We start from the raw sequence: 24,384 nt of genomic DNA, 5'->3' as shown, positions 1-24,384 counted from the left end.
GATGTACTGTAAATTATTACTGCCAAAATAGTTTTAGTGGAAAACAAGGAAAATTATGATCTTTTAAATTGATTAACATCAATGAATTTCATGCCAGATACTGTACAGATACTTATATTACAATATATATACTGACTAAATTAATTGAAATTGCAAATCTAAAAAACTGCAGCCCAACAGGCAACAACAGCTGTCAGTGTGTCAGTGTGCTGACTTGACTATGACTTGCCCGGAACTGCATGTGATTATCATAAAGTGGGCATGTCTGTAAAGGGGAGACTCGTGGGTACCCATAGAACCCATTTACATTCACTGATCTGGAGGTCAGAGGTCAAGGGACCCCTTTGAAAATGGCCATGACAGTTTTTTTTAACAGGTCGCAAAATGAACGTGCATTACACTTAAGGGTCCCGGTTTGGTGGTTTGAAAATATGGTCACCATATGTTTGTGTCCACCGGATGAATTAAGTCCATTATTCTCTTTTTTTTAGCTCTAGATTTGGTCCCCACCAACTCCTGAGGGAAACATCTGTCTCTTTAGCTCCCAGATGTTCCACTTTCTCTAACTAAATGTGTCTGTTTGTCACTGAGCAGGTAATGTACAGTTTATTTTATACAGCTGCTGTTGGAAACACTGAGACTGAACCAGACAGTGAATGTGCCATAAAACTCCCAAAACTAGGAGCTAAATGAGGCTGAAAAGCTCCTCAGATCTGCAGAGCCGGAGACAAATTGTCTTTGATTTCGGCACCATGAGCACATTGTATTTAAACTTTACCAAAGAAAGATTACTTTTACATCTAATCGTGTATTTTTTCAGCTTTAACCGCTGACACTAAGCATTACGTTTTCAGCCTGAAAAAAGAATGACGGAGAACAAAACCGCTGTGAACCCGGTGTTCGAGCCGTCGCTTCATTCCTGTCAGATGTGAAAGGTGTCGCGGCGCCCTGCTCTTCATCAGACGGCTAAGAATAGCAGCGTTTAGATGAAGGTGTGACGAGAGGGAGGAACGGAGGAACGGAAAGTGGAGAGAAAGTGCAAGTGTACCTGCTGTAACTGTGAGATCAGAGTTCCTGCAGCAGGAAAAGTTTCAGAAACGGTGGCGAGCCTGAAAATAGGAAATAATAGAAGATTCAGTGAAAGCAGTGTGAATTTCACTTCAGTATTTTATTTTCTCCAGGGAACACTGCAGTGCTCTTCATGGAAACATTAACCACCCCCCACCTCCATATACTGCAGGTCACCTGGTATTCCTACGGTCATTTGATTACAAAACAGCCAATCTCTGTCTGCAGGTGAAAATCTGAGATATTATAATAATGCATGAACACAAATCTGTTTTAACGCCATTAACGCAACTTGCAATTTTTAGGTTGTAGTGGGCTCAGTTTTAAAGCTAGAGTGAAGATACTGGTATCGTATGAAACTAGAGGATAAAGGAGGTCTTTGTCTCTTCAGAGCCATGCAGTGGAAGAGACACAACAACATACAAATACATCAATACAAATATTCATCACACATTTAGAGCTCAGAGGAGTTTACATCTTCATGTAGAGAAACATCATCATCATCATCATGAGCAGTGAAACTGAGACAGGACGGAGCGCCACCTGAAGACACTCAAACATTTACAGTTCATAAGACGACGTCAAAGTACCGCCCACAACGTTTGATTGACAGCTGATCTCTGTGCAGTGAAGACATGACGCAACAATCAGCGACAAACATGGAGACTAAACGAGATTAAGAGTTAAAACCAAGCGGGAACCTCCGGTGCTGAGCAGTGAAGCCGATGCAGAAGTGCCAACAAACTGCAGTTCCTCTAACGGCCACTAGAGGCTCTAAAAGAGAGTCAATCCCCACAGACCTCCGTGTTAAAACAGTACAGCAGAAATAAACATGTTTACAGCCTGGTACAAAACAACTGTTCTGTTCATGACGACTGAATATTTATATAACTCACCCGTTTGAATTATATTAAAGTTATGCATAATTAAGGGCGTGGCCTCTTTGAGTGACAGGTGGGCGCCGTCACAGCCGCTAGCCGTCTGCTAGGCGTCACCTCAGCTTATTCAAGTCATTGAGCTCTCAGACGTGTTTGGGGAGAATTTTTCATGCAACATCGGACGTAGTAACGGCTTGCTCTGTGGGGCGTCGGATCAAGATCTGGATGACCTTCGCATCCGCATCGGTCGGTTTCCAACAGGATATCAGAAACTGTCCTTGTTTCACGGTAACTTGGCTAAATCCTGGAATAAGGTTACTGGACAGCACCATTCAAGTCCTGTTCTAATTAGCGATCTGACAATTTAACCCTCTGTCCCTTAAATGACTTCTGTCTAGTTGAGTTTACACAACTCAGCATTGTCTCCAAAATTAAAAAAATTATAATAAAACCAAAGTCCAGCATAGAGAGGCTCAGTGAATGTGGTCTGGACTCTGTGGAGGAGAGTCATGGTTTCAGAGACGCTGTAGAAGGACAGAATACCTGCACTGTGATCCAGATACACTCCTACTCTGGAGGACCGAGGACCTGAGACGGGGGTTTTAACACTGTTGTACCAAAATGTATAACTGTCATTGTCACAATATAACATCCAAGATTTGTCATTGAATCCAAATCTACATTCACCCCTCCTCCCTGCTCTGCTGATACTCTTGTATGAGACTGTTACAGCAACTCCTGTCCCTCTCCACTCCACCTCCCAGTAACAACGTCCAGTCAGACTCTCTCTACTCAGGACCTGACAACGTCCAGTGAATATGTCTGGGTGTCTAGAATAAGACTGTTGTTCTCTCATTAATGTTACTTCTCTGTTCCCCTCAGATAATAACAGATGTGTGTGTGCTGTGTTTGGATCCAGTGTGATTTCTTGTGAATACTGTAAGAATCCAGCTCTGGTCTTGGGCTCTGGTTGTGACAGTAAAACATCCACTTCAGTCACTGTCTGTGAGACGTTTGTCCATTTCTCTCTCAGAACATCCTGTAGTTTATCTCTGACTTCTGACACAGCCGCCGTCACGTCCTCAAAGTAGCTCAGAGGACGGATATTGATGCTGGATGAGTGTGTAGATTCACTGAGTGGTGACAGTGAGGGGTAGTTGAGTAGAAACTGATTGTGATCCTCTGTGTGTGACAGCAGCTTCAGCTCAGCGTCTCTCCTCTTCAGCTCAGTGATCTCCTGCTCCAGCTTCTCCTGAAGCTCTTTGACTCGACTCACTTCACTTTTCTGCTGGGATCTGACCTGCTGCTTCACATCACAGCTTCTTTTCTTCATGAGACGGATCAGCTCGGTGAAGATCTTCTCACTGTCCTCCACTGCTTTATCAGCAGAGCGATTGACAGCCTCCACCTCCTGTTGGAGCAGCTTCACATCTTTCTCTCTGTCCTGGATCCTCTGCTGGATGTTGAGTCGACTCACCTCCAGCTCTCTCTGCCTCTCGGTCCTTTCTGCTGCAGCTGAGACGGTGTCGTGGCCTTTATGTTCATCCACAGAGCAGAGATAACAGATACACTGCTGATCAGTACGACAGAACATCTTCATCACCTCGTCGTGACGAGAGCAGATGTTCTCCTGGAGCTTCTTGGAGGGCTCCACCAGCTTGTGTTTCTTTAATGGAGCCACATCATAATGAGGCTGGAGGTGTTTCTCACAGTAAGAGGCCAGACACACCAGACAGGACTTGAAGGCTTTCAGTTTCCTCCCAGTGCAGACATCACAGGCCACATCTTCAGGTCCAGCATAGCAGTGATCAGCAGGAGCAGCTTGGAGTCCAGTCTTCTTCAGTTTCTCCACTAAAACTGCTAACATGGTGTTTTTCATCAGGACAGGCCTCGGTGTGAAGGTCTGCCTACACTGAGGGCAGCTGTAGATCTTCTTCTCATCCTCTCCATCCCAGAAGCCTTTAATACAGTTCATGCAGTAGTTGTGTCCACAGGAAGTAGTCACCGGATCCTTCAGTAGATCCAGACAGATCGAACAAGAGACTTCTTCGTGGTCCAGCTGAACTCCTTGCTGCGCCATTTCACCTCTCAGAGACGACGACTGTCTGAGTCTCACTTCCTGAGAAGTGTAACTAGTTTGAGCTCTGATCTAAACAACATGTGCACTGAATGCAGCCTGTCAGCTCTCACTGCACCACCATGTCAGTTACACCCATCTTCAAAACTGTAGATCTGAAGGGGAGGGAACGAGGAAACAAGAGGACAGAGTGCAACTTGGTTGTGTTTGAGAGGAGGAAGAGGAGGGAGGGGTTATCAGGCTCTGCTTCATTCCAGGAAGAGGAGCGGCACTTTGTTTCCTCAGTTACAACAGAGCCTCGGTTACAACACGCTCTTTAGTTGTGAAATACTTCTCGGGTCGTATTTGTGACAAATCAGAAGAAATACAACTCTCACAGCTCCAGTTCAGAAATCTCTGAGTGGGGCAACTTTCAGCTGCTTCCTCTTTTGACGGACAGTCTCAACGAGGCAGTGAGCAGACTGCCAAATGTCACCGCAGGAAGACTAGAAATCTACAGTTCACAGGCATATGGTGCTGTTTACGCAACACCACTTGAGTTTACTTGTGCTGAAGAAGCACATCTGCTCTGCACGGCGATGTGACCATGTATGAGCGAGAGCTGCACCCACCAAACCACCAAACCACCAAACCATCAAACCACCAAACCACCAAACCACCACGCCACGGCTCAGTCTGAAGGAAAGATTAACCAACGAGGATAAATATTTGTTTATGAAGCTGTTTCATGTAGCAGTGACTTAATACAGCTCTAATCCGGCTGTAAAGAGTGATCATTAAATTGGGAGGCGGATATCAAACAGGGTTATTGTAGTAAACTGAAACTAAAACGAAAATGAGCAGAGAAAATAGTGTTAGTGAACTGAAACTAAATAAAAACTATATAATATATCACTACTAGGGCTGTCAAAAGTTAACACAATTATAACGTGTTAACGCAATTTCATTTTAACGCCACTAATTTCTTTAACGCATCAATGCAACTTGGGATTTTTAGGTTGTTTTGGGCTCAGTTTTAAAGCTAGAGTGAAGATACTGGTATCATATGAAACTAGAAAAACCTAATGAATCCATCGATACCAACCATGTCATACTAACTTGTTGTGAAGGAGATTAACGCTCGCAATTTTGGTGAGGAAAAAACTATCATGGCCATTTTCAAAGGGGTCCCTTGACCTCTGACCTCCAGATGTGTGAATGAAAATGGGTTCTATGGGTACCCACGAGTCTCCCCTTTACAGCCATGCTCACTTTATGATAATCACATGCAGTTTGGGGCAAGTCATAGTCAAGTCAGCACACTGACACACTGACAGCTGTTGTTGCCTGTTGGGCTGCAGTTTGCCATGTTATGATTGGAGCATATTGTTTTATGCTAAATGCAGTACCTGTGAGGGTTTCTGGATCAATATCTGTCATTGATTTGTGTTGTTAATTGATTTACAATAATAAATATATACATACATTTGCATAAAGCAGCATATTTGTCCACTCCCATGTTGATAAGAGAATTAAATATTTGACAAATCTCCCTTTAAGGTTCATTTTGAACAGATAAAAAATGTGCGATTAATGATGGACAGTCATGCCATTAATTAAATATTTGAATCGCTTGACAGCCCTAGTTTCTAACCATCCGTAAATGCAAGGTGTATTTCCTTGCGTTGAACACTAGAAGGCGTTAAATTCTCTCACGTCTTAGCACAGCTCTACATAAAAAGCCTCCCTGTGCGAACACATAGAGGTTATAAAACATTAATGGTGACCGTTGACCTGTCCATCCAACCCCCCCCCCACCTCCTCCAGGCTTGGTGTTAAACATCCATCAGAGTTGATCTGGTGTTTGTCGGACACTGACGACGTTTTCAGAGGAGGTTAACTCCATCAGTCGCTCCTTTCATGACTCTGCAGCAGCTCACCTCGGGCGTCCGTCCTCCACCCACACAACCCTTTGAAGTGCAAACCGAGAGGCTTTGACAGCACTTTTCACCTCCACCTCTTACTGCTTGTGTGTGTGTGTGTGTGTGTGCGTTTGTGTGTGTGTGTGTGCGTGTGTGTGTGTGTGTGTGGAGAGAGATGTATAAAGTGAGAGACAGATTGATTGCATTGTATGTGTGTGTGTGTGTTTGCTATAAAATCTATTCCCCTTTCATGTGAAGGACGTCTAAAGCAAATAACGTGTGTGTTGATTTTGACTGTTTGTGCAGCAAAGTGTTCTTTCAAAGTATGGATAATATAAAGTGTTTTTTTATAATAAAAGAGTGAATAGCTGCTCATAGAGTCCTCGCTCTGACACAATAGTGTAAAGGAGGTATTTATTTCCCTTACCTGCACTCGGATTTATGTTCTTTCACTGAGCATTTTATCACACTGAGTGGATTATTTAATACAATTTTGAGGCTTATAAGAGCAAAAGGCTGCACATCTCACACCGTTGAATGCAGTCTGATCTCGCAGAAGTACGTGAAATGACAACTAACTCGTCATGTACCGCCGATTGGGCGGCGCCCCTCAGCAACGGAAACCAACGCATCCTTTAGCGACAGTATTTGACGAACCAACTAACGCCAGTGTAAACCCACCCGTAGAGCAAGTGACGTAGTATTAAGAGCGTGAGAATCTGGGCGGGAGGTGGACGGGTCAAACAAACACAAGGCTTTCAACCAGGAGACCGCTGTTCGTGTCCCGTGTGAAACTAAATTAACGTTGACTTATTTTGTCATGTCATTCGTTAGTTATGTGACTCGTTGGTGTCGACAGTCCCGTGAGTCATTAGTCACGTGACTTGTTGGTGTCATCAGTCGCGTGAGTCGTTAGTCAATTCCATGAGTCATATGAGTCGTTTGTCACGTGACTCGTCGGTGTTGTGAGTCCTGTGAGTCCCGTGAGCTGTTAGTACGTGACTCGTTGGTGTCATTTGTCCCGTGAGTCGTTAGTCACGTGAATTGTTAGTATCGTCAATTCCAAGAGTCATATGAGTCGTTGGTCACGTGACTCGTTAGTATCGGCAGTCCAGTGAGTGCCGTGAGTCTTTAGTCACGTGACTCGTTGGTGTCATCAGTCACGTGACTCGTTGGTGTCATCAGTCGCGTGAGTCGTTAGTATCGTCAATTCCATGAGTCATATGAGACTTTTGTTACGTGACTCGTTGCTGTCGTTAGTCCTGTGAGTACTGTGAATCCCGTGAGTTGTTAGCACGTGACTCATTGGTGTCGTTTGTCCCGTGACTCGTTGGTGTCGTTAGTCCTGTGAGTCATTAGTCACGTGACTTGTTAGTATCGTCAATTCCATGAGTCATATGAGTCGTTGGTCCCGTGACTCGTTAGTATTGGCAGTCCACTGAGTCCCGTGAGTCGTTAGTCAGTGAAGTTAACGTCAGCCACGACCGTTTCCTAACCCTAAGTGGTTGTGTTGCTCCGACCGTTGAATAACGTCGCGGGTGGGTTTACATTGGAGTTAGTTGAAAGCCCGGTTCGTCAAGTACTGTTGCTAAAGGGTGCCTCTGTGCGTCGGTTTCCGATACCGAAGAGTGCTGAACAAACGGCGGTATATGATGAGTTGGAAGTGAGAATGAGTTGCCACCGCATAATCAAAGCTAATCTCTTAAAGATTCCGTTCTAAGGGATATTTCAGTATCTGACTCTCTCCCATCACCAGGAACAGTATTTTCTCCCCGAGTCCTTCCAGTGGCCGTGATATCCTCTCGTACATCTCTTCATTTCTCACAGCTGATTTCTTCTTCTCCCATTGATTATTTGTGGCTGGAAACAAAACGCCTTCGAACTTAAATGACAAAACAGGTCGATTGTCATCGTCTCCCCGGAGCCATCTGACACTCCCATCAGCAGACGCCGGACGTCGTTCGACAGCGCAGCCATTACATATGATTCATGAATTGTTTTTAAGTGAATGGAAATACTGCTATCACTATCACTATGGAAAGGGTTCAATACGTTCACACTGTTTCCACAGTCCAAACTTTATCTGCAGCTTGTTTGAGGCTCCAGCAGCTGGAGTTTACAGTCAGTTCAGTAGAAAAGTCCTTCTTTTGGTGTTTCTCCGGTCAGTGCTGATCCAGCATTCCCAGTATTGTTCTTCTAAGGTTTATTCATCTATTTCTTCTGTACGTTTTCCGGACTATTTCTGCATACTACTTTCAGCCACAGAAACAATTCAAATATCAAAAATATTCAGCTCTTAAAAGACATTACTGCTATGAATTTTTTTAGTTTTTACTATTGCTACTTTTTGAAATATTAAACCTTTATCACTATTCAATACTACTTTCTGTCTAAATAACTGTTTTTCTGTTTATATTTTCATTTTTATTTATCATTGTTGTAGGTCTATGGTACGACGGTACGACGGAGTATTAAAAATAAATCTGAGATTTCGAGAATAAATTCATAATATTACAAGAATAAAGTCAGAATATTATAAAGTAGTAATTTTACGTGTTATTAATTTTTTTTCTTGTAAAGTTATGACTTTATTCTCGTTATATTACGACTTTTTCTCTCGTTAAGTTATGACTTTATTCTCGTAATATAAAGTATTTTTTCTTATAAAGTTATGACTATTCTCGTAATATTATGACTTTTTTTCTCGTTAAGCTATGACTTTATTCTCGTAATATAACGTCTTTTTTTCTAGTAAAGTTTTGACTTTATTCTCGTTATATTACGACTTTTTTTATCGTAAACTTCTGACTTAATTCTCGTTATATTATGACTTTTTTCTCGTAAAGTTATGACTTAGTTCTCGTTATATTATGACTTTATTCTCGTAATATTACGACTTTTTTTCTCGTAAAGTTATGATTTTTTTTGGGTCCTCATGCAGTTCAGCTTTCAGCTCTGCCAGTTTTACAATTCAGTTCCGTATTTTCAGCAATGATTTGCAATTTTAAAATTTTAGCTGTCAACATTCCCACGCATTTTCAGAAGGAAATGCATTTTTCTAGTTGAAAATAACTCCTTTTTATCAGTCTGCAAATTTTCATCAAAGTATTTTTTGGGGGGGATTCCCTTCTTTGATTTAAGGGAGGAAAAGCTCCAAAGGAGTATAAATGAATCATCAAGAGCTTTAATTTCCGGAGGCTGTTGTGGACACTTCACTCACTCAGTTTCCCCTCCAGCTAACGTTAGTGGCTGAAAGTATAAAGCTTTCTGCTCCAGACTGTTGACGGCTTTGATCCGTAAATACAGGAAATGTTCGTACTGATCCAGAGTCTGTCTGTTCGTAGAATCCACTCATCAACAAGTAAACTGGTTTTGATTTACTGCACCAAAGCAGACAATCAGCAGCCGTCTTCCCGCTAATGAGAAAACTGTGACTGCTTCAGCGTTTCATTGACTTCACCTGTTTGCTGATTACACTTGTCGATATTCTATCAGGATCAGTGCACACCGCTGCCTCCTGGAACTGAAACATCATTAAACATCTTCTCTCAGTGAGTCACAAGAATCTCACTGTTAAATGTTTTTATCCTATTCACATTTAGTGTCTCGAAAATGTTTGAAATTTTTCAATCCATATCTTTAAAAGGCCGTTTAAAAGCCAGAAATCTCCACTTCAGTATCACTTACATCCACCAAACTTTCCAGTCTCTATATTCTCAAGGTTTCTACGGAGGGGTTTGTTCATATATCATTCATATCCTGATTTAAACAACATTTTATTCCTACAAACATTAAGAAACTGGATTTTTTTTATGGCTGTTGACTTTATTTTCTGATTTATGGAGTGATAAAAAGAGATAACATAAGTCCTCTCTGTAAAAAACTTTGACTCTAACATGTCAATAAAATGAAACAAGAATTTATCCAATGTTCAGATTTCTGTTCTGGAAATGTATGAAAATTAGCACATATTTCATAAGATAATGTCTCATTTCCATATTTAAATATAACATTTTCAGAAAACTTGTAATACAAAAAATAATTGTCTTAATGTCAGTAATCAACTGGGGAAGTTTCATGGTGATATCTATTAGTTACATATTTTACCCTATTCACGTGTAGTGTCTTCAAAATGTATGAAATTTATCAATCCATATATTTAAAAGGACGTTTTTTCTCAGACTCTGAGTCATAAATCTCCACTTCAGCAGCACTTACATCCACCAAACTCTCCAGTTTCATTCCTCTCTATATTCTGAAGGTGTTTACAGAGGGGTTTGTTCATATATGAATCATAGCCTGATTTATGCAACATTTTATTCCTAAAAACATGGCAGAAATGGATTTTTAATGTCTGTTGACATTATTTTCTGATTTATGGAGTGATAAAGAAAAGTTATCCAACATTCTCTCTGTAAAAACCTTTGACTCTAATATGTCAACAAAATTAAAGAATAATTTATCCAATGTTCAGATTTCTGTTCTGCAAATGTATGAAAATTAGCACATATTTCATAAGATAATGCCTCATTTGCATATTTAAATATAACATTTTCAGAAAACTTTTTAAACAAAAAATTATTTTCTTGATGTAAATAATCAACTGGGGAAGTTTCATGGTGATATCTGTTAGTTAAATGTTTTTATCCTATTCACCTGTAGTGCCTCTCCCTATCTGATATCCCATTGGTTTAAATCTTGAGCGGTCCGTCCCTGTTTTAGGTCCTGCCCCCTACATCCTGTTCAACTGTAAATACACCCCGTTAGTAAGACACCTCCCTGGTTAAATAATAATACTTAGTGTTGCTCACTGATGTCTGGCTGATAAATCTGTTGATGTTTTGCTCAGTAAGCTTTATCTTAAGCCTCACTACTGTACAGTAACAACATGTGGACGGCGCTGCATTAGAGTAATTACACAAACAGGATCTTCTCTTTTTTATTTATTATTTATTTATTTCATTGTTGACAGGCAGGAGTGCCGCTGGCATGCTGTCAGTCATTTGACTTCAGCGGACGCTTGGTATGCCATCTGTGGGTCCAAAGCCTTTAATCACCTCTAAGTCTGTTGGACGGCGAAGCAAAGGTCCTTAAGAGCTTAAAAAAGCACAACCGGCACACTTTCACACACATTCAGTCACCAGCTCTGAGAGACTTTTTTAGTTCTTTTGGTCTCATTGGTGATTTTAATGACAACATTATTCTCTTGTGCCATCATTAGTGATGTTGCTGTTGCTTGTTTCATTATGTGCATGTGTGTGATAGACAATCCAGCAGCTCTAACAAGATTAAAGGAACAGTGTGTAACATTTCTGCATACTGGGGTCCCTAAACAGTCTTGAATTACACACATTGTGTCTCACTGTAAAGCTGAGTGGATCCAATGAGCCCAACTGTATTCATGTGTGATGATGTTAGTCCCCATAGGAGACATTTCATTGACCTCACTGTATAAAATGACCTTGTGGTGACCTCTAGGATAATCACATCCTCATGAAACTTTACAGCCACAAACTAGAGACCTAGAGCATTCAGAGGATGGATGGATCAAACTAGAGACCTAGAGCATTCAGAGGATGGATGGATCAAACTAGAGACCTAGAGCATTCAGAGGATGGATGGATCAAACTAGAGACCTAGAGCATTCAGAGGATGGATGGATCAGACTAGAGACCTAGAGCATTCAGAGGATGGATGGATCAGACTAGAGACCTAGAGCATTCAGAGGATGGATGGATCAAACTAGAGACCTAGAGCATTCAGAGGATGGATGGATCAAACTAGAGACCTAGAGCATTCAGAGGATGGATGGATCAGACTAGAGACCTAGAGCATTCAGAGGATGGATGGCTTTCCTAGCTAGATTGATCAATAAAGAGGTTTCTGAGCAGTTTACAAAACAAGTGCTCGACACCCAATCGCCGAAAAAAATGCAATTCTTGCAGAAATCTCCAAAATGTCAAAAGTTTTTGATCCCAAATCACAGCATGTCTTCTTCTATGGTGTTCCTCAAGGTCTTGGTGTCTTAATGTGGTATTTTGGAGGGATTATTGATCATTTTTATCAATTCTGCAGTGGTAAAAAATGGTTAAATTTAGCACCAAACCTGTGTAACTGGCATCAACTCCAAAATTACTGCAACAACTTATGAGACATAATAGAGCATGAGGATGACCATCATATACTTCATCATCATGTTCTAAACCCTGATACACTAGAACAAAATATTTTAATTGATTTATTAATTAATTAATTTTTATTTATTATTAATGACTGGAACAACTTGGCACAGTGCTGAGCTGCATTTCATAATATTATGCGAATAAAGTCGTAATATTATGAGAACAAAGTCGTAATATTATGAGAACAAAGTCGTAATATTATGAGAGTAATGTCATACTATTTCAAGAAAACTTATGTATTTAATCTCAGAATATTACGACTTTTTTTCTAATAAATGTATGACTTTATTATCATAACATTACAACTTTATTTTTGTAAACTTATGACTTTATTCTCATATTAAGATTTTTTTCTAATAAATTTATGACTTTATTCTCATAATATTAAACTTAATTCTCATATTATTACTTTTTTTCTTGTAAATTTATGACTTTATTCTCATAATATTAAACTTAATTCTGTAAATCAGATGTGTTATCCCCTGTGTGTGTGTGTGTGTGTGTGTGTGTGTGTGTGTGTGTGTGTGTGCGCGTGCGTGTGCGTGTGTGTGTGTGTGTGGTCCTAATCCTCCGTCATAGAGCAGCACACCTAACCTCGTGCTGCTATTATTAGCTGTGTCGCGGCTCCTTCACGGTCTCTGAGTGTTTCGGGAGTTTAGGGAGCTGCTCCTCTTCCTCTTCTTCCTCCTCCTCCTCTTTCTCCTCCTCCTCTTCTTCCCCCTCCTCCTCCTCTTTCTCCTCCTCATCCTCTTCCTCTTCCTCCTCATTCTCCTCCTCTTCCTCAGCAGCACACTTCCGTGTTGTGTGCCTGTCACCGTAAAGCAGGAAGCTCTGCAGTAACGTGCAGGAGTTCATCTGCCCTGCTGCTGTTTACCTGCAGGTATGTCCACCGGTTCTCTCTAATGTCTCTGTCTCTCTGTCTGTCTCTCTGTCTGTCTGTCTGTCTGAGTGTCTGGACCTCCTCACTGATTAGCTTCGTCAGTTAGCTCCACCGGTCTGTGTGTTTACAGACAGACAGACCTACAGACCGTCAGTGAGCTGTAATGTCTGTGTCTGTGTTGTGACTCTCAGCAGGCTGTTAAAACGGGAGTCAGGTGAAGAAGAGGAGGCAGAGAGGAGCAGCTACATGGAGGATAACTAACTACCTAACCCAGGATAACTAAGCAGCCGGGGCTCAGCACAGAGAGGAACTGAGCTACATTAGCACCAGGATGCCAGCAGGTAAGCTCTCTCTCCCTCCCTCTCTCTCTCTCTCTCTCTCTCTCCCTCCCTCTCTCTCTCTCTCTCTCTCCCTCCCTCTCTCCCTCTCTCTCTCTCTCTCTCTCTCTCTCTCTCTCCCTCCCTCCCTCTCTCTCTCTCTCTCTGTGTGTGGAGATATTAGCCTGCATTTCAGTGTGCATGTTGCGGTCAATGTCACAGTGTGGGCTGATTATCAGGAGAGACTCGAGGGGTGCAGCCTTTATGAGAATAAAGTCATACATTTACAAGAATTTATTTTTTTAATATTATGAGAATAAAGTCATAAATTTACGAGAAAAAAGTTGTATTATTATGAAAATAAAGTCATAAGTTCAAGAGAAAAAAATCTCTATTATGAGAATAAAGTAATAAGTTTATGAAAAAAAAGTCATAGTATGAGATTAAAGTCATAACTTTACAGGAAAATAGTAATAATATTATGAGAATAAAATCATAACTTTACAGGAAAAAAGTAATAATATGAGAATAAAGTCATAAATTTATGAAAAAAAAGTCATAATAGTATGAGATTAAAGTCATAACTTTACAGGAAAAAAGTAATAATATTATGAGAATAAAGTCATAAATTTACAGGAAAAAAGTCATAATATTATGAGAATAAAGTCATAAGTTTACAGGAAAAAAGTCATATTATGAGAATAAAGTCATAAATTTACAGGAAAAAAGTAATAATATTATGAGAATAAAATCATAAATTTACAGGAAAAAAGTCATATTATGAGAATAAAGTCATAAATTTATGAAAAAAAAGTCATAATAGTATGAGATTAAAGTCATAACTTTACAGGAAAATAGTAATAATATTATGAGAATAAAATCATAAATTTACAGGAAAAAAGTCATAATAGTATGAGATTAAAGTCATAACTTTACAGGAAAAAAGTAATAATATTATGAGAATAAAATCATAACTTTACAGGAAAAAAGTAATAATATGAGAATAAAGTAATAAGTTTATGAAAAAAAAGTCATAGTATGAGATTAAAGTCATAACTTTACAGGAAAATAGTAATAATATTATGAGAATAAAATCATAACTTTACAGGAAAAAAGTAATAATATGAGAATAAAGTCATAAATTTATGAAAAAAAAGTCATAATAGTATGAGATTAAAGTCATAACTTTACAGGAAAAAAGTAATAATATTATGAGAATAAAGTCATAAATTTACAGGAAAAAAGTCATAATATTATGAGAATAAAGTCATAAGTTTACAGGAAAAAAGTCATATTATGAGAATAAAGTCATAAATTTACAGGAAAAAAGTAATAATATTATGAGAATAAAATCATAAATTTACAGGAAAAAAGTCATATTATGAGAATAAAGTCATAAATTTATGAAAAAAAAGTCATAATAGTATGAGATTAAAGTCATAACTTTACAGGAAAATAGTAATAATATTATGAGAATAAAATCATAAATTTACAGGAAAAAAGTCATAATAGTATGAGATTAAAGTCATAACTTTACAGGAAAAAAGTAATAATATTATGAGAATAAAGTCATAAATTTATGAAAAAAAAGTCATAATAGTATGAGATTAAAGTCATAACTTTACAGGAAAAAAGTAATAATATTATGAGAATAAAGTCATAAATTTACAGGAAAAAAGTCATAATATTATGAGAATAAAGTCATAAGTTTACGAAAACATTTTTTTTAATCTTATGAGAATAAAGTCACAAGTTTCAGAGAAAAAAATCGTAATATGAGAAAAAAGTCATAAATTTACGAGAATTGTTTTTTTATATTATGAGAATGAATTCATAAGTCTATGAAAAAAAAGTCTCTCCTGTGCCAAAAAATAATTCTCCAAAGTCACTAAATGATTACAGACCTGTAGCACTCACATCTCTGGTGATGAAAACATTTGAGAAAATCTTGAGGGGTGAGTTTTGAACATTGTGCAGGCAAACCTGGATCCATTTCAATTTGCCTTTAGGTCTGTCAGGGGGGTTGATGATGCCACAAGCACCCTACTTCATATGATTCTGTCACATCTTGAGGGTGCTAAGACTTTTATATGCCTTCTTTTCATTGATGTCTCCTCAGCTTTTAATCGTATTCAACCACATATTTTAGCAGAAAGGCTGAAGAGCATCCACAGTATTGATCCTGCCCTTATATCCCGGCTGATGCACTTTTTTATCTGAGAGGTCGCAACGTGTGAGAGTTAACAATGTTTTATCCAATGTTCTTTTCGCCGCAGGGGTGTTTCCTCTCGCCTCTTTTATTTGTTTTATATACAGATGTGTGCCAAACTCAGCACTCGAGGCGTCATGTTCTTAAGTTCGCTGATGATTCGTTGATCGTGTCTCTCCTCAGTAATGACGACCCTGATCATGGCCCGGTAGTGTCAGAATTCACTGACTGGTGTAGGACGTCCTTTTTAAATATGAATGTGTCCATAAGAAAAGAGATGATGGCAGATTTCCGGAAGAATCCTCCGGTCTTCTCACCTGTAAGGCTTAATGATGGAGCTGTTGAGGTGGTGCAGCAGTACGAACACCTCAGCACGGTGCTGGTTGACAGGCTAACCTCAGAGCCTCAGGTGGATGCTGGATGTAAAGGAACTCATCAGTGCATGTATTTTTACCGTAAACTTTGTAGTTTTAAGGTGGACAACACTTTTATGAAAGTGTTTTATTTTTGTTTTATCGAGTCTGTCTTGACGTTGAGGGTTGCTCACCCTCAAAAACAGGAACAGGTTGCAGGGTATAGTCAAAGTGGGCAGCAATATGCAGGCAACACCCTGAATGACTTGACTCCTCTGTTCCAAAGCAGGACCTCGGAGAAGGCTCAGCTGATCCTAGCTGATCCTAGCCGTCCCCTGTCCACTGAGTTCAGGTTGCTCCCGTCAGGCTGCAGATACAGTTTGCCTAAATGTAGGACCAACAGGCTCAGAAATGCTTTTGTTCCGACTGCCATTGGCTTCCTAAACAATGCCCTGTAATGTTGTAAGCTTTTGTATTTGTTGCCCTGAATAGGCTATTTATTGTGTTTGTTTGATGGCTGTGTGGTTTCTGCTGACTGTGCAACAAATTGCCCCTAGGGGATAATAAAGTTTCCCCTGACCCTTGACCTTGATTTAGCATAAAAACAATATGCTCAAATCATAACATGGCAAACTGCAGCCCAACAGGCAACAACAGCTGTCAGTGTGTCAGTGTGCTGACTTGACTATGACTTGACCCAAACTGCATGTGATGATCATAAAGTGGGCATGTCTGTAAAGGGGAGACTCGTGGGTACCCATAGAACCCATTTACATTCACTGATCTGGAGGTCAGAGGTCAAGGGACCCCTTTGAAAATGGACATGACAGTTTTTCCTCGCCAAAATTTAGCTCAAATTTGGAGCGTTATTTAGCTAGTATGACATGGTTGGTACGGATGAATTCATCAGGTTTTCTAGTTTCCTATGATACCAGTATCTTCACTCTAGCTTTAAAGAGGTTAATTAAAAATAGCAGGTTGCATTAATGCATTGCAGTTGGACTTTGGAGAGTCTTGTGATGCATTCACAGGTCAAAGTTCAACTCAGACTGGATGTGTGGGAGGATCGATTTGAGACTGAAATTGTGTCTCAGCTCGTTAATCATTTTAAGAGGGAAGCAAATCCAGGTGTGAACACATCTGCATACGGTGTCTGTAGATACTGACAGAAGCGTTCAACCAGATACGGGTTCATTGTCACGTTGCAGTCACCTGTTGAGTGTGTGTGTGTGTGTGTTCAGGAGGCTGTTTGTGAATCATTTATCTTTTAAATACTTGGTCGTTTTGTGTTGTTTTATATTTCATGTGACTCACCATGACACATTTCTTTTTAATTCACCTGCTCTCTGCAACAGCTAGCCGACTCGTGGGGCATTTCTTTGGAGCGGTTTGTATTTTAAACTCGTTGAATATTAATTGCCTTGGAGCAGCTGTTGACATTCTGCATGTGCTGCACCTTGACTGACCTTTTGTTTAACCTTAACGTACACACAGCCGTGCACATACTGTACACAGTGTAGTCCGTAAAGGCTGAACACACCAAAACGCTTCCTCTGCCCTGTGTTTCCACTTGTTCTCTGCATCAGATGGATTTCAGCTCGGCAGAGGTTGAAATCATCTAGTTTGACTTATTCTAAACTGAAAAGCTTCAATAAAAAAAAAAAAAATTGACAGGGAAGTAAAGACAAAACATACACTGTATAAAATCATATGTGGGGAAATATTTTTTTATTAAATCATAATTATTCATAGTATAAAGAGCGTCATGGTATTGGGCTGTAGGATGGAGTATTAGGGCCACATTGAGGGGGAAAAATCGGAGATTTCAAGAATAAAGTCGTAATATTACAAGAACAAAAAGTCGTAACATTACGAGAATAAAGTCGTAATATTACGAGAATAAAGTCGTAACACTACGAGGAAAAAAGTCGTAACATTACAAGAATAAAGTCATAACTTTATGAGGAAAAAAGTAATTTCCTCCTCCACAAAAGAGACAATTTCCATCCATTTCTCTCATAATATTACAACTTTTTTCTCGTAATATTATGCCATTATTCCCAAAATTAAAAAGAAAAAAGAAACAGATTTTCTTTTTTTCCTCAATGTGTCCCTATTAGCTCTAACTCTAAGTTTTCCAAATAAACTCATAACTAACTAACTGCATCGGGATCTCCTCGTCCAGGGAAACTTCCTTTTTATATTTTCATGTCCAACATGTTCCGTTGAACATTCTTTGTGTTGGAGCAGCTGCTGACATTCTGCAGATCCTGCAAGTGCAACTACTGACCTTTTATTTAATCCTTAACATACACACAGCCGGCGGGTCGAACCAGCTGCCTCACATGATATAAGTTACTGTTGTAGGTCTCATATATTCCGTCAGTAGTTAGTAATGTCTTTTTCCTCCCATATTATCTGAAGACGGCACTGGACTAAATATCACTCTCTGCAACGATGATGTGGTGACGGTCGACTTGGTCAAGTCGTAGCATGAGTAGAGATGGTGAAGCTGAACGAAGGTTGTGTTATTCATGAATTTATTTATTTGCATATTTCCCAACGGACATTTTAGCCGTTGACAATTTAATCTGCTGGTCAACTAACGAGATACTGGCATCGTCACGGCGGCATCGTGAGTGAGTCCCCGGTGAGTCTGCGACTTGCCACAAGTTGGTTTATAGGGAAGTGGCTTAGGGATGTTACAGTGAGGACATTTTCCGACCAGTTAATAAACTTGTGACACACAACCGGTGTCACCGATTACACCGGACATTTTTACAAGAAAAGATGGCGGTCATAATGTGTAGCGCGCTTACTTTGATCTTTAACGGCGGGGCTGCAGGTTTCCCACCCGGCGCCGCTGTTACCGCTCTGTCCTCCTCACGGCCATCGCCTCATTATGGTTCTCTTATATCACTGGGTTCAAATCTGAAATATTGCCAATTAGGCGCTTTCTTATTTTCGCTTCGACACCAAATCCTCCGCCATCGTCTTGTCTGTCAACTCTCTCTCGTCCCGTGTGTGAAATCTGAGACTTTCACTTTCAGTTTGTAGTGCCCGTCGTCCGACTATGCGTGGCTCAGAGGGTAGAGCAGGTTGTCCACCAATCGGAAGGTTGATGGTTCGATCCCCGGCTGCTCTGGGTCACATGTCGATGTGTCCTTGAGCAAAACACTTAACCCCAAATTGCTCCCGAAGGCATAGCCATCGGTGTGTGAATGAGTATTTAGATTAAATCCTGATGGGCAAAGTTGGCACGATAGCAGCCTCTGCCATCAGTGTATGAATGTGTGTGTGAATGGGTGAATACTGACATGTAGTGTAAAGCGCTTTGAGTGGTCGGAAGACTAGAAAAGCGCTGTATAAATGCAAGTCCGTTTACCATAACACGGCGCTGATACGCCAAAATGAATTAAGCGGGTTTTATTTCTACTTATTGCCCGCGGTGTGCCCGACCACCGCGTAACACCGACTACCGCGGCAAGCCTAGAAGTAGCCTGCTACGTTCTTTGCAACAGTACGCGGACCGTCCTGCTACGGTGATTTGAAGTGTTGAGCTTCCGTCTCAGGGATTCCCATCTGACGGGACTTTAGTTGTCTGTCTGGTGTGGAGGTTTAGTTTTAATTTCTCATCTTTTTCATTAATTCAACACCCCCCCCCCCCATTGTGTTGCATTCTCTGTGGCTCTGTCGGCTGTGGATATGGCTGCTGCATTACACATCCTCTTTTAATACAATGCAACATAAGACGCATTATGACGATCAAACATCTTCTAAATCCTGTGATTCACTCAGCCGCCGCCTCCATCCTTCCTCTTTTTCCTCGCCATTCCTCTGTCCTCGCTTTACCCTCTTTTAATCTTGAACACACGCCTAGTGGAGCGCAGCGTAAATAAAAGAGATACCAGGCTTCAAAAAGCTGTCATGTCTGGCTTCTATTTCGGGAAAGTTGGACTTTGGGCGCCCTCGCCTTTCTTCTCCTCCAGCTCCAGCAGCTGCTCTGGCAGGTAACCAGCTGCTGTTTACTGGAGAACGATTCTCTCCTAAAAACCCACTTGGCTGCTGAGACGATGAGAAATCTGTGGCCCGAGACGGCTTGTTATGTTTTGGTGCAGGAGGTTGAGGAGGACGAGGAGGTGGAGGTGGTGGTGGTGGTGGTGGTGGTGTTTCAGACTACTGATGCTGTCTGGATGCTGGCGTTTTCGCCGCAGGCGGCGTCTGCAGCTTCAAGGACTCGGCAGCCCAGCGGGCCTCGTGTCTGCTCTGTAATTACTCCCGGTGGTAAACTGCTGATTACATTAGCGGTAATGTGACACCTTCAACATCGATCCCTGATGGAGCCGATGTGACAGAATGGGGCAGTGTGACAAATTCATGCAGATGGTCTGAACCCACTGTGATCTTTGTGCTGTCGCTGGTCCAAGTTAAAGCCCCCCCCTCCAGTGTATTTTGGCATTTCTATGATATTTCATATTTATTTGAGTCATTTCCTGACACACTGTTGGCCCCAACCTAACGACTATTATTTTTATCAATTTAATCTAACGGTTATTTTTTCGATTAGTCGATTAATCTAACGACTAAATCATCGATTATTCAATATATATATATATTTTTTTTTTTGTATGATTCAATTAATTTACCAAAAATAAATATCAAAACTTGTCTCATTATTATTTCAATACATCTTCTCTGATAAGACATATACATAAAACAAGAATAAAATACGCACTGCGGGGCATTATTTCACAACAAAAAAATAGCCCAGTCCAACATCAAATCTCTCCAAAAATCAAATTAAAGCCAGAGCTCGTTAAATTCAAGTAAAACTAAGGAATACAGTGCCGTGTTTCTTCCACACTGCTTCGTCTCATCCTGAGAAAGAGACACGGAAAGCCCATTAGAATAATGATAATAGCAGCACATTTTAAAATCGGTCTAATTTCCACGTCACTGTTGTGTTATGTCATTAGGCTAATAATAATAATAATAGTAATCATCATTATTTTTACTTAAGTACTTAACTTAAAACGGTTTAGACATGGATTTATTTCATCACTGTAATAATATGCAGTTAAGATAATCACTAGCAAATGTGAGCAAAAGAAATAATTAAAACTATTTACAGACTAACAGTCACAGACTTCCACGGTTAGAAGTCCGGGGTGCCCATTAGTTAAAGGGACTATTTGTAACTTTCAGAAATGCTTGTCAACAGCGACACCTGTGGCCGTGAAATCAATGAAAGTCAGCATCGGGCTCGCGCTTGCTCGCTCTAAATATACCTGAACGAGCATCACTCAAAACAGTGAGGCGACACACGTCAGCTAAAACCACAATATCACTCTATATTTCAGCTGCTTGGCAGTAATGTTAGCTGACCAGATGAAGGTCTCTCCATGAACATGATTTAGATCTGATCCTAGTGTTGGCTTTTCCTGTCTCAGTGCAGGCTGAGGCAGCGGGGCTCTGCAGCGAGTCTTCCTGCTCTCTCCGCCAGCAGCCGGAGAGAGCAGAGGAGACACCGGCACCTGGTCGGTAACGAGACTACAACGTTTCTCTGTGCAGAGCTCCGTCACTTCACAAGACACGGGAAACCTCTGTTGGTCTGGAGGAGCTGCAGCAGTTATTGTCTTTATTCTTTGATTTTTGGGTTGCTGGATAATAAATAATTCCTGACTATGATCCTGATATATTTGACTTCAGTATCACAATACATTTTGAATCAGCAAGTATCGTGATGGTATTGAATCAGGAGATCGGTGTATCGTCCCGGCCCTCCAGTGTGTCTGTTGGAGAAATGAAATGAACATATGTCCTCCAGTCGGAGTCATGAATTCTAATATTTTGAAGTGCGTTTGAGTCACACAGTAGACAGGAAGTGGACGGACCTGCGTTGATTTGTCTGAGTGCGGCGTTTAGTGCTGCTGCTATTAATAATCAACACTCATTTCCTGTGTGTGTGTGTGTGTGTTGCTCCATTTCTCTCACTCCTGGGTCTGTTGTGGTCTAGAGGCTCTCATTATCCTCAAAGTGTTAACCACCTCAATTAAGTCATTATGTAGGACAAACCCGCCGTCGCTGCCGTCACTCACTCTCGCTGCTGCTGCTGCTGCTGCTCTTTCAGACCAAAGCAACAGAGACGGATGGCTGGATGGAAGGATGCCTGCTGGGAATTACTTTTTACTTTCCATGTTATTGTGTTGAAACCTTTGTTTCTGTTTGCAAAACTGTGTAACGGGCAGTTAAAGTGACACTTCTGTTATAGTTCTAACCATAGACATATATACATAGACGCTGCATTGAACGCTTTAGCCCGTTGCGGCAAATCATACGTCAACGAGTCTTTATTATTATATTAAAGGATTTAAGATCTACGAGGAGTAGAAAAATAAAGTTTACTTAGAATCTGGATAGTTGAGCAGCTATAATCGCTGCTAGACGCTCAGGAGACGAGTGTGTACCGTAGGCTGACATGAACTGAAGGATGAGCGCAGTGAACTGGCTTCTCTTACTCACTGAAGGTCCTTTCAGACACAACGTGACGACGCCACCACTGCACTCTGAAACCCGTTATTTCTAACAGCTTGCGCCGCACCACGACGGCTTTCTCGCTGCATTGAGCAAAGCTCAACTTCGGGCTCCTAAACATGAGCTCAATCTGCGCTGTGTCGCGAGTACAGACTGCTCTCCTCCCCCGAGAAACGACAGTTGGTGTAGCTCTGTTGTCGTCCGGGTGGAAACAGTAGAGACATTACACACTGTTCAGGTCCAGAAACAGACTAACGAAAAGGAAAAAAAGATTGAAATTTTGTCATAAATCAGGAGAAATACGGGAGAATTGTGACCCTGGGAGGAAATCAGGAGAGGGCGATGAAAAACGGGAGGGTCGGTTGCTAAGTTGCCTTCACTGGAAGTCTGACAGCAGAATATCCCTCTTGTAAATTTGTAGCCACGACGATAACATGGCGTTCACCGTGTATCCTCGGGAGAAATGAATGCTTTCAAGAAGAAGAAACTCTTAATTTCCTCCACGGGTTATACCAAGGAGGAGAGAGTCAACATTCCTGACTTGACACTAGGGATGCAACGATACCACTTTTTTTCAGACCGAGTACAAGTACTCACATTTGGGTACTCGCCGATACCGAGTACCGATACGAGTACTTCTCTGTGCCAAAAAACCCTCGTTAACAGCCAGCTGGAGGGTGTGAGCGACACACGGCAGGCTGGGGAGTCCCGCATACGAGGCGGTGCGCCGCGACCGGCTCTAGGTCGGCTTGGAAAGGCTCAGGGCGAAGGTGGCTCGCGGCCGCAGCTTTACAGCGCTCCCCGTCCAGACCTTGCTGCACCTGGGACAAAGGGCTCGCTGTGCCCTCTCTCCCCCCCAGGGCCATTGGTGTAAACTGGCAGCTTTTCTAATGTTGCAGTAAGTTCAAACGCCCCCCAAGAACACCTCAATGCCCCGCCCCCCCCATTACAAAAATATTGCTTCCAGCGCCCCCCCTGATGTCCTCTGAACACCCCGATGAGAAACGGCGGTCTAAATGGATGTGGACCACCTGCAGCGAGGCGTCTGTGTGTTCAGATCTTACAAGTTGTGTCCGATGAGAACCCGGTCACCCAGCATGCATCTGTATCTCCCCGGTGGATAACGGGAGCATTCGGGACGCAGAAGGAATCAAAGTCGATCCGACCCAGCGGGGCCTGCGTTGTTTTGATGCTCCGCCGGCTAATTGCGTGCGTGCAGTCGGTTCCTGTGTGCTCTTAGGACGGTTCCTCCCTCAGTTGTCGGCCGTGATTTGTATGCACAGTGGAAGACGGTTTGTTCTGCAAAGGAGGATTTGGCCTAAATATAACTTCAAAGGAGTGCGCGCCTCCCTCTGTTTCCTCCGCCAGCCAGTCGCATCTTTTGCAGAGAGGGAAGCTTTTATCTGTGTGTGCGCTTGTTGTGTGACGCTCGGCTTACTGCTCTGCTGCACTTTTTGAAGGATTTTACAGTTCTCCTCTGGCGTTGTTTTGTAGTCGGATGTTTTTCTTGTGTCTCTATCGACATCAGACAGGTGTCGGTACAGAGATGTTGAGCAGCAGCATGTGAAATGTTTGGCTGAGCAGGAAATAACAGGTTTACTTCAGTCAATGCAAAGTGTTTTCACTCACAGATACCGGGAATTACTGCATGTTATAATTAAAAAACAGCATTCATGTGCAGATTAACGACAAAGTATCTGTATGTAAATTATGATGAACTGAATCAGAGGAAGTGAATGGAAGCAGGAAACTGAAAAGACTTAAGGAAGAGAAATAATATGCATGTCACTCATTTGTAGTTCTAACAGCATTTAAAATGACAAACATTAGCAATGCTGAAATATGTCAATTCATTTTGGGAAATTTGAGAACGTGGCGGACGCTGCCCTTCTAATTCGACGTCAGAAAGGTGTGGTGGGTTTTCCGAAGCTACGTAACCATTAGGGCTTTCAAAGTTAACGTGATAATAGCGCTTAAATGCAAAT

At 41.3% G+C, this 24,384-nt stretch overlaps 2 protein-coding genes across 3 annotated transcripts in view; one reads left to right on the top strand and one right to left on the bottom strand.

Annotated features, from left to right (window-relative positions):
- Positions 1–1,153: 1,153 nt before the first annotated feature.
- Positions 1,154–4,169, bottom strand: LOC141776403 (tripartite motif-containing protein 16-like). The gene has a single exon (XM_074649933.1). It carries the CDS (start codon positions 4,024–4,026, stop codon positions 2,341–2,343), a length of 1,686 nt encoding a protein of 561 aa, XP_074506034.1. The 5' UTR covers positions 4,027–4,169; the 3' UTR covers positions 1,154–2,340.
- An 8,558-nt stretch (positions 4,170–12,727) lies between these two features.
- efr3a (EFR3 homolog A (S. cerevisiae)) overlaps positions 12,728–24,384 on the top strand; it is a 127,610-nt gene continuing 115,953 nt past the window's right edge. Inside the window, exons 1-2 of one of the 2 annotated variants that reach the window (XM_074649979.1) lie at positions 12,728–12,986; positions 13,181–13,327. In XM_074649979.1, coding sequence (XP_074506080.1) covers positions 13,318–13,327 — 10 coding nt within the window. In that variant the 5' untranslated portion in view covers positions 12,728–12,986; positions 13,181–13,317. Of the gene's footprint in view, positions 12,987–13,177; positions 13,328–24,384 lie in introns of both variants that reach the window. The other variant, XM_074649978.1, reaches the window with a different exon arrangement.

This window comes from Sebastes fasciatus, chromosome 11, assembly GCF_043250625.1.
Source record: "Sebastes fasciatus isolate fSebFas1 chromosome 11, fSebFas1.pri, whole genome shotgun sequence".
Classification (NCBI taxonomy): domain Eukaryota; kingdom Metazoa; phylum Chordata; class Actinopteri; order Perciformes; family Sebastidae; genus Sebastes; species Sebastes fasciatus.
Note: the sequence above shows the minus strand (reverse complement) of the source record. Positions and strands in the feature narration are given on the sequence as shown.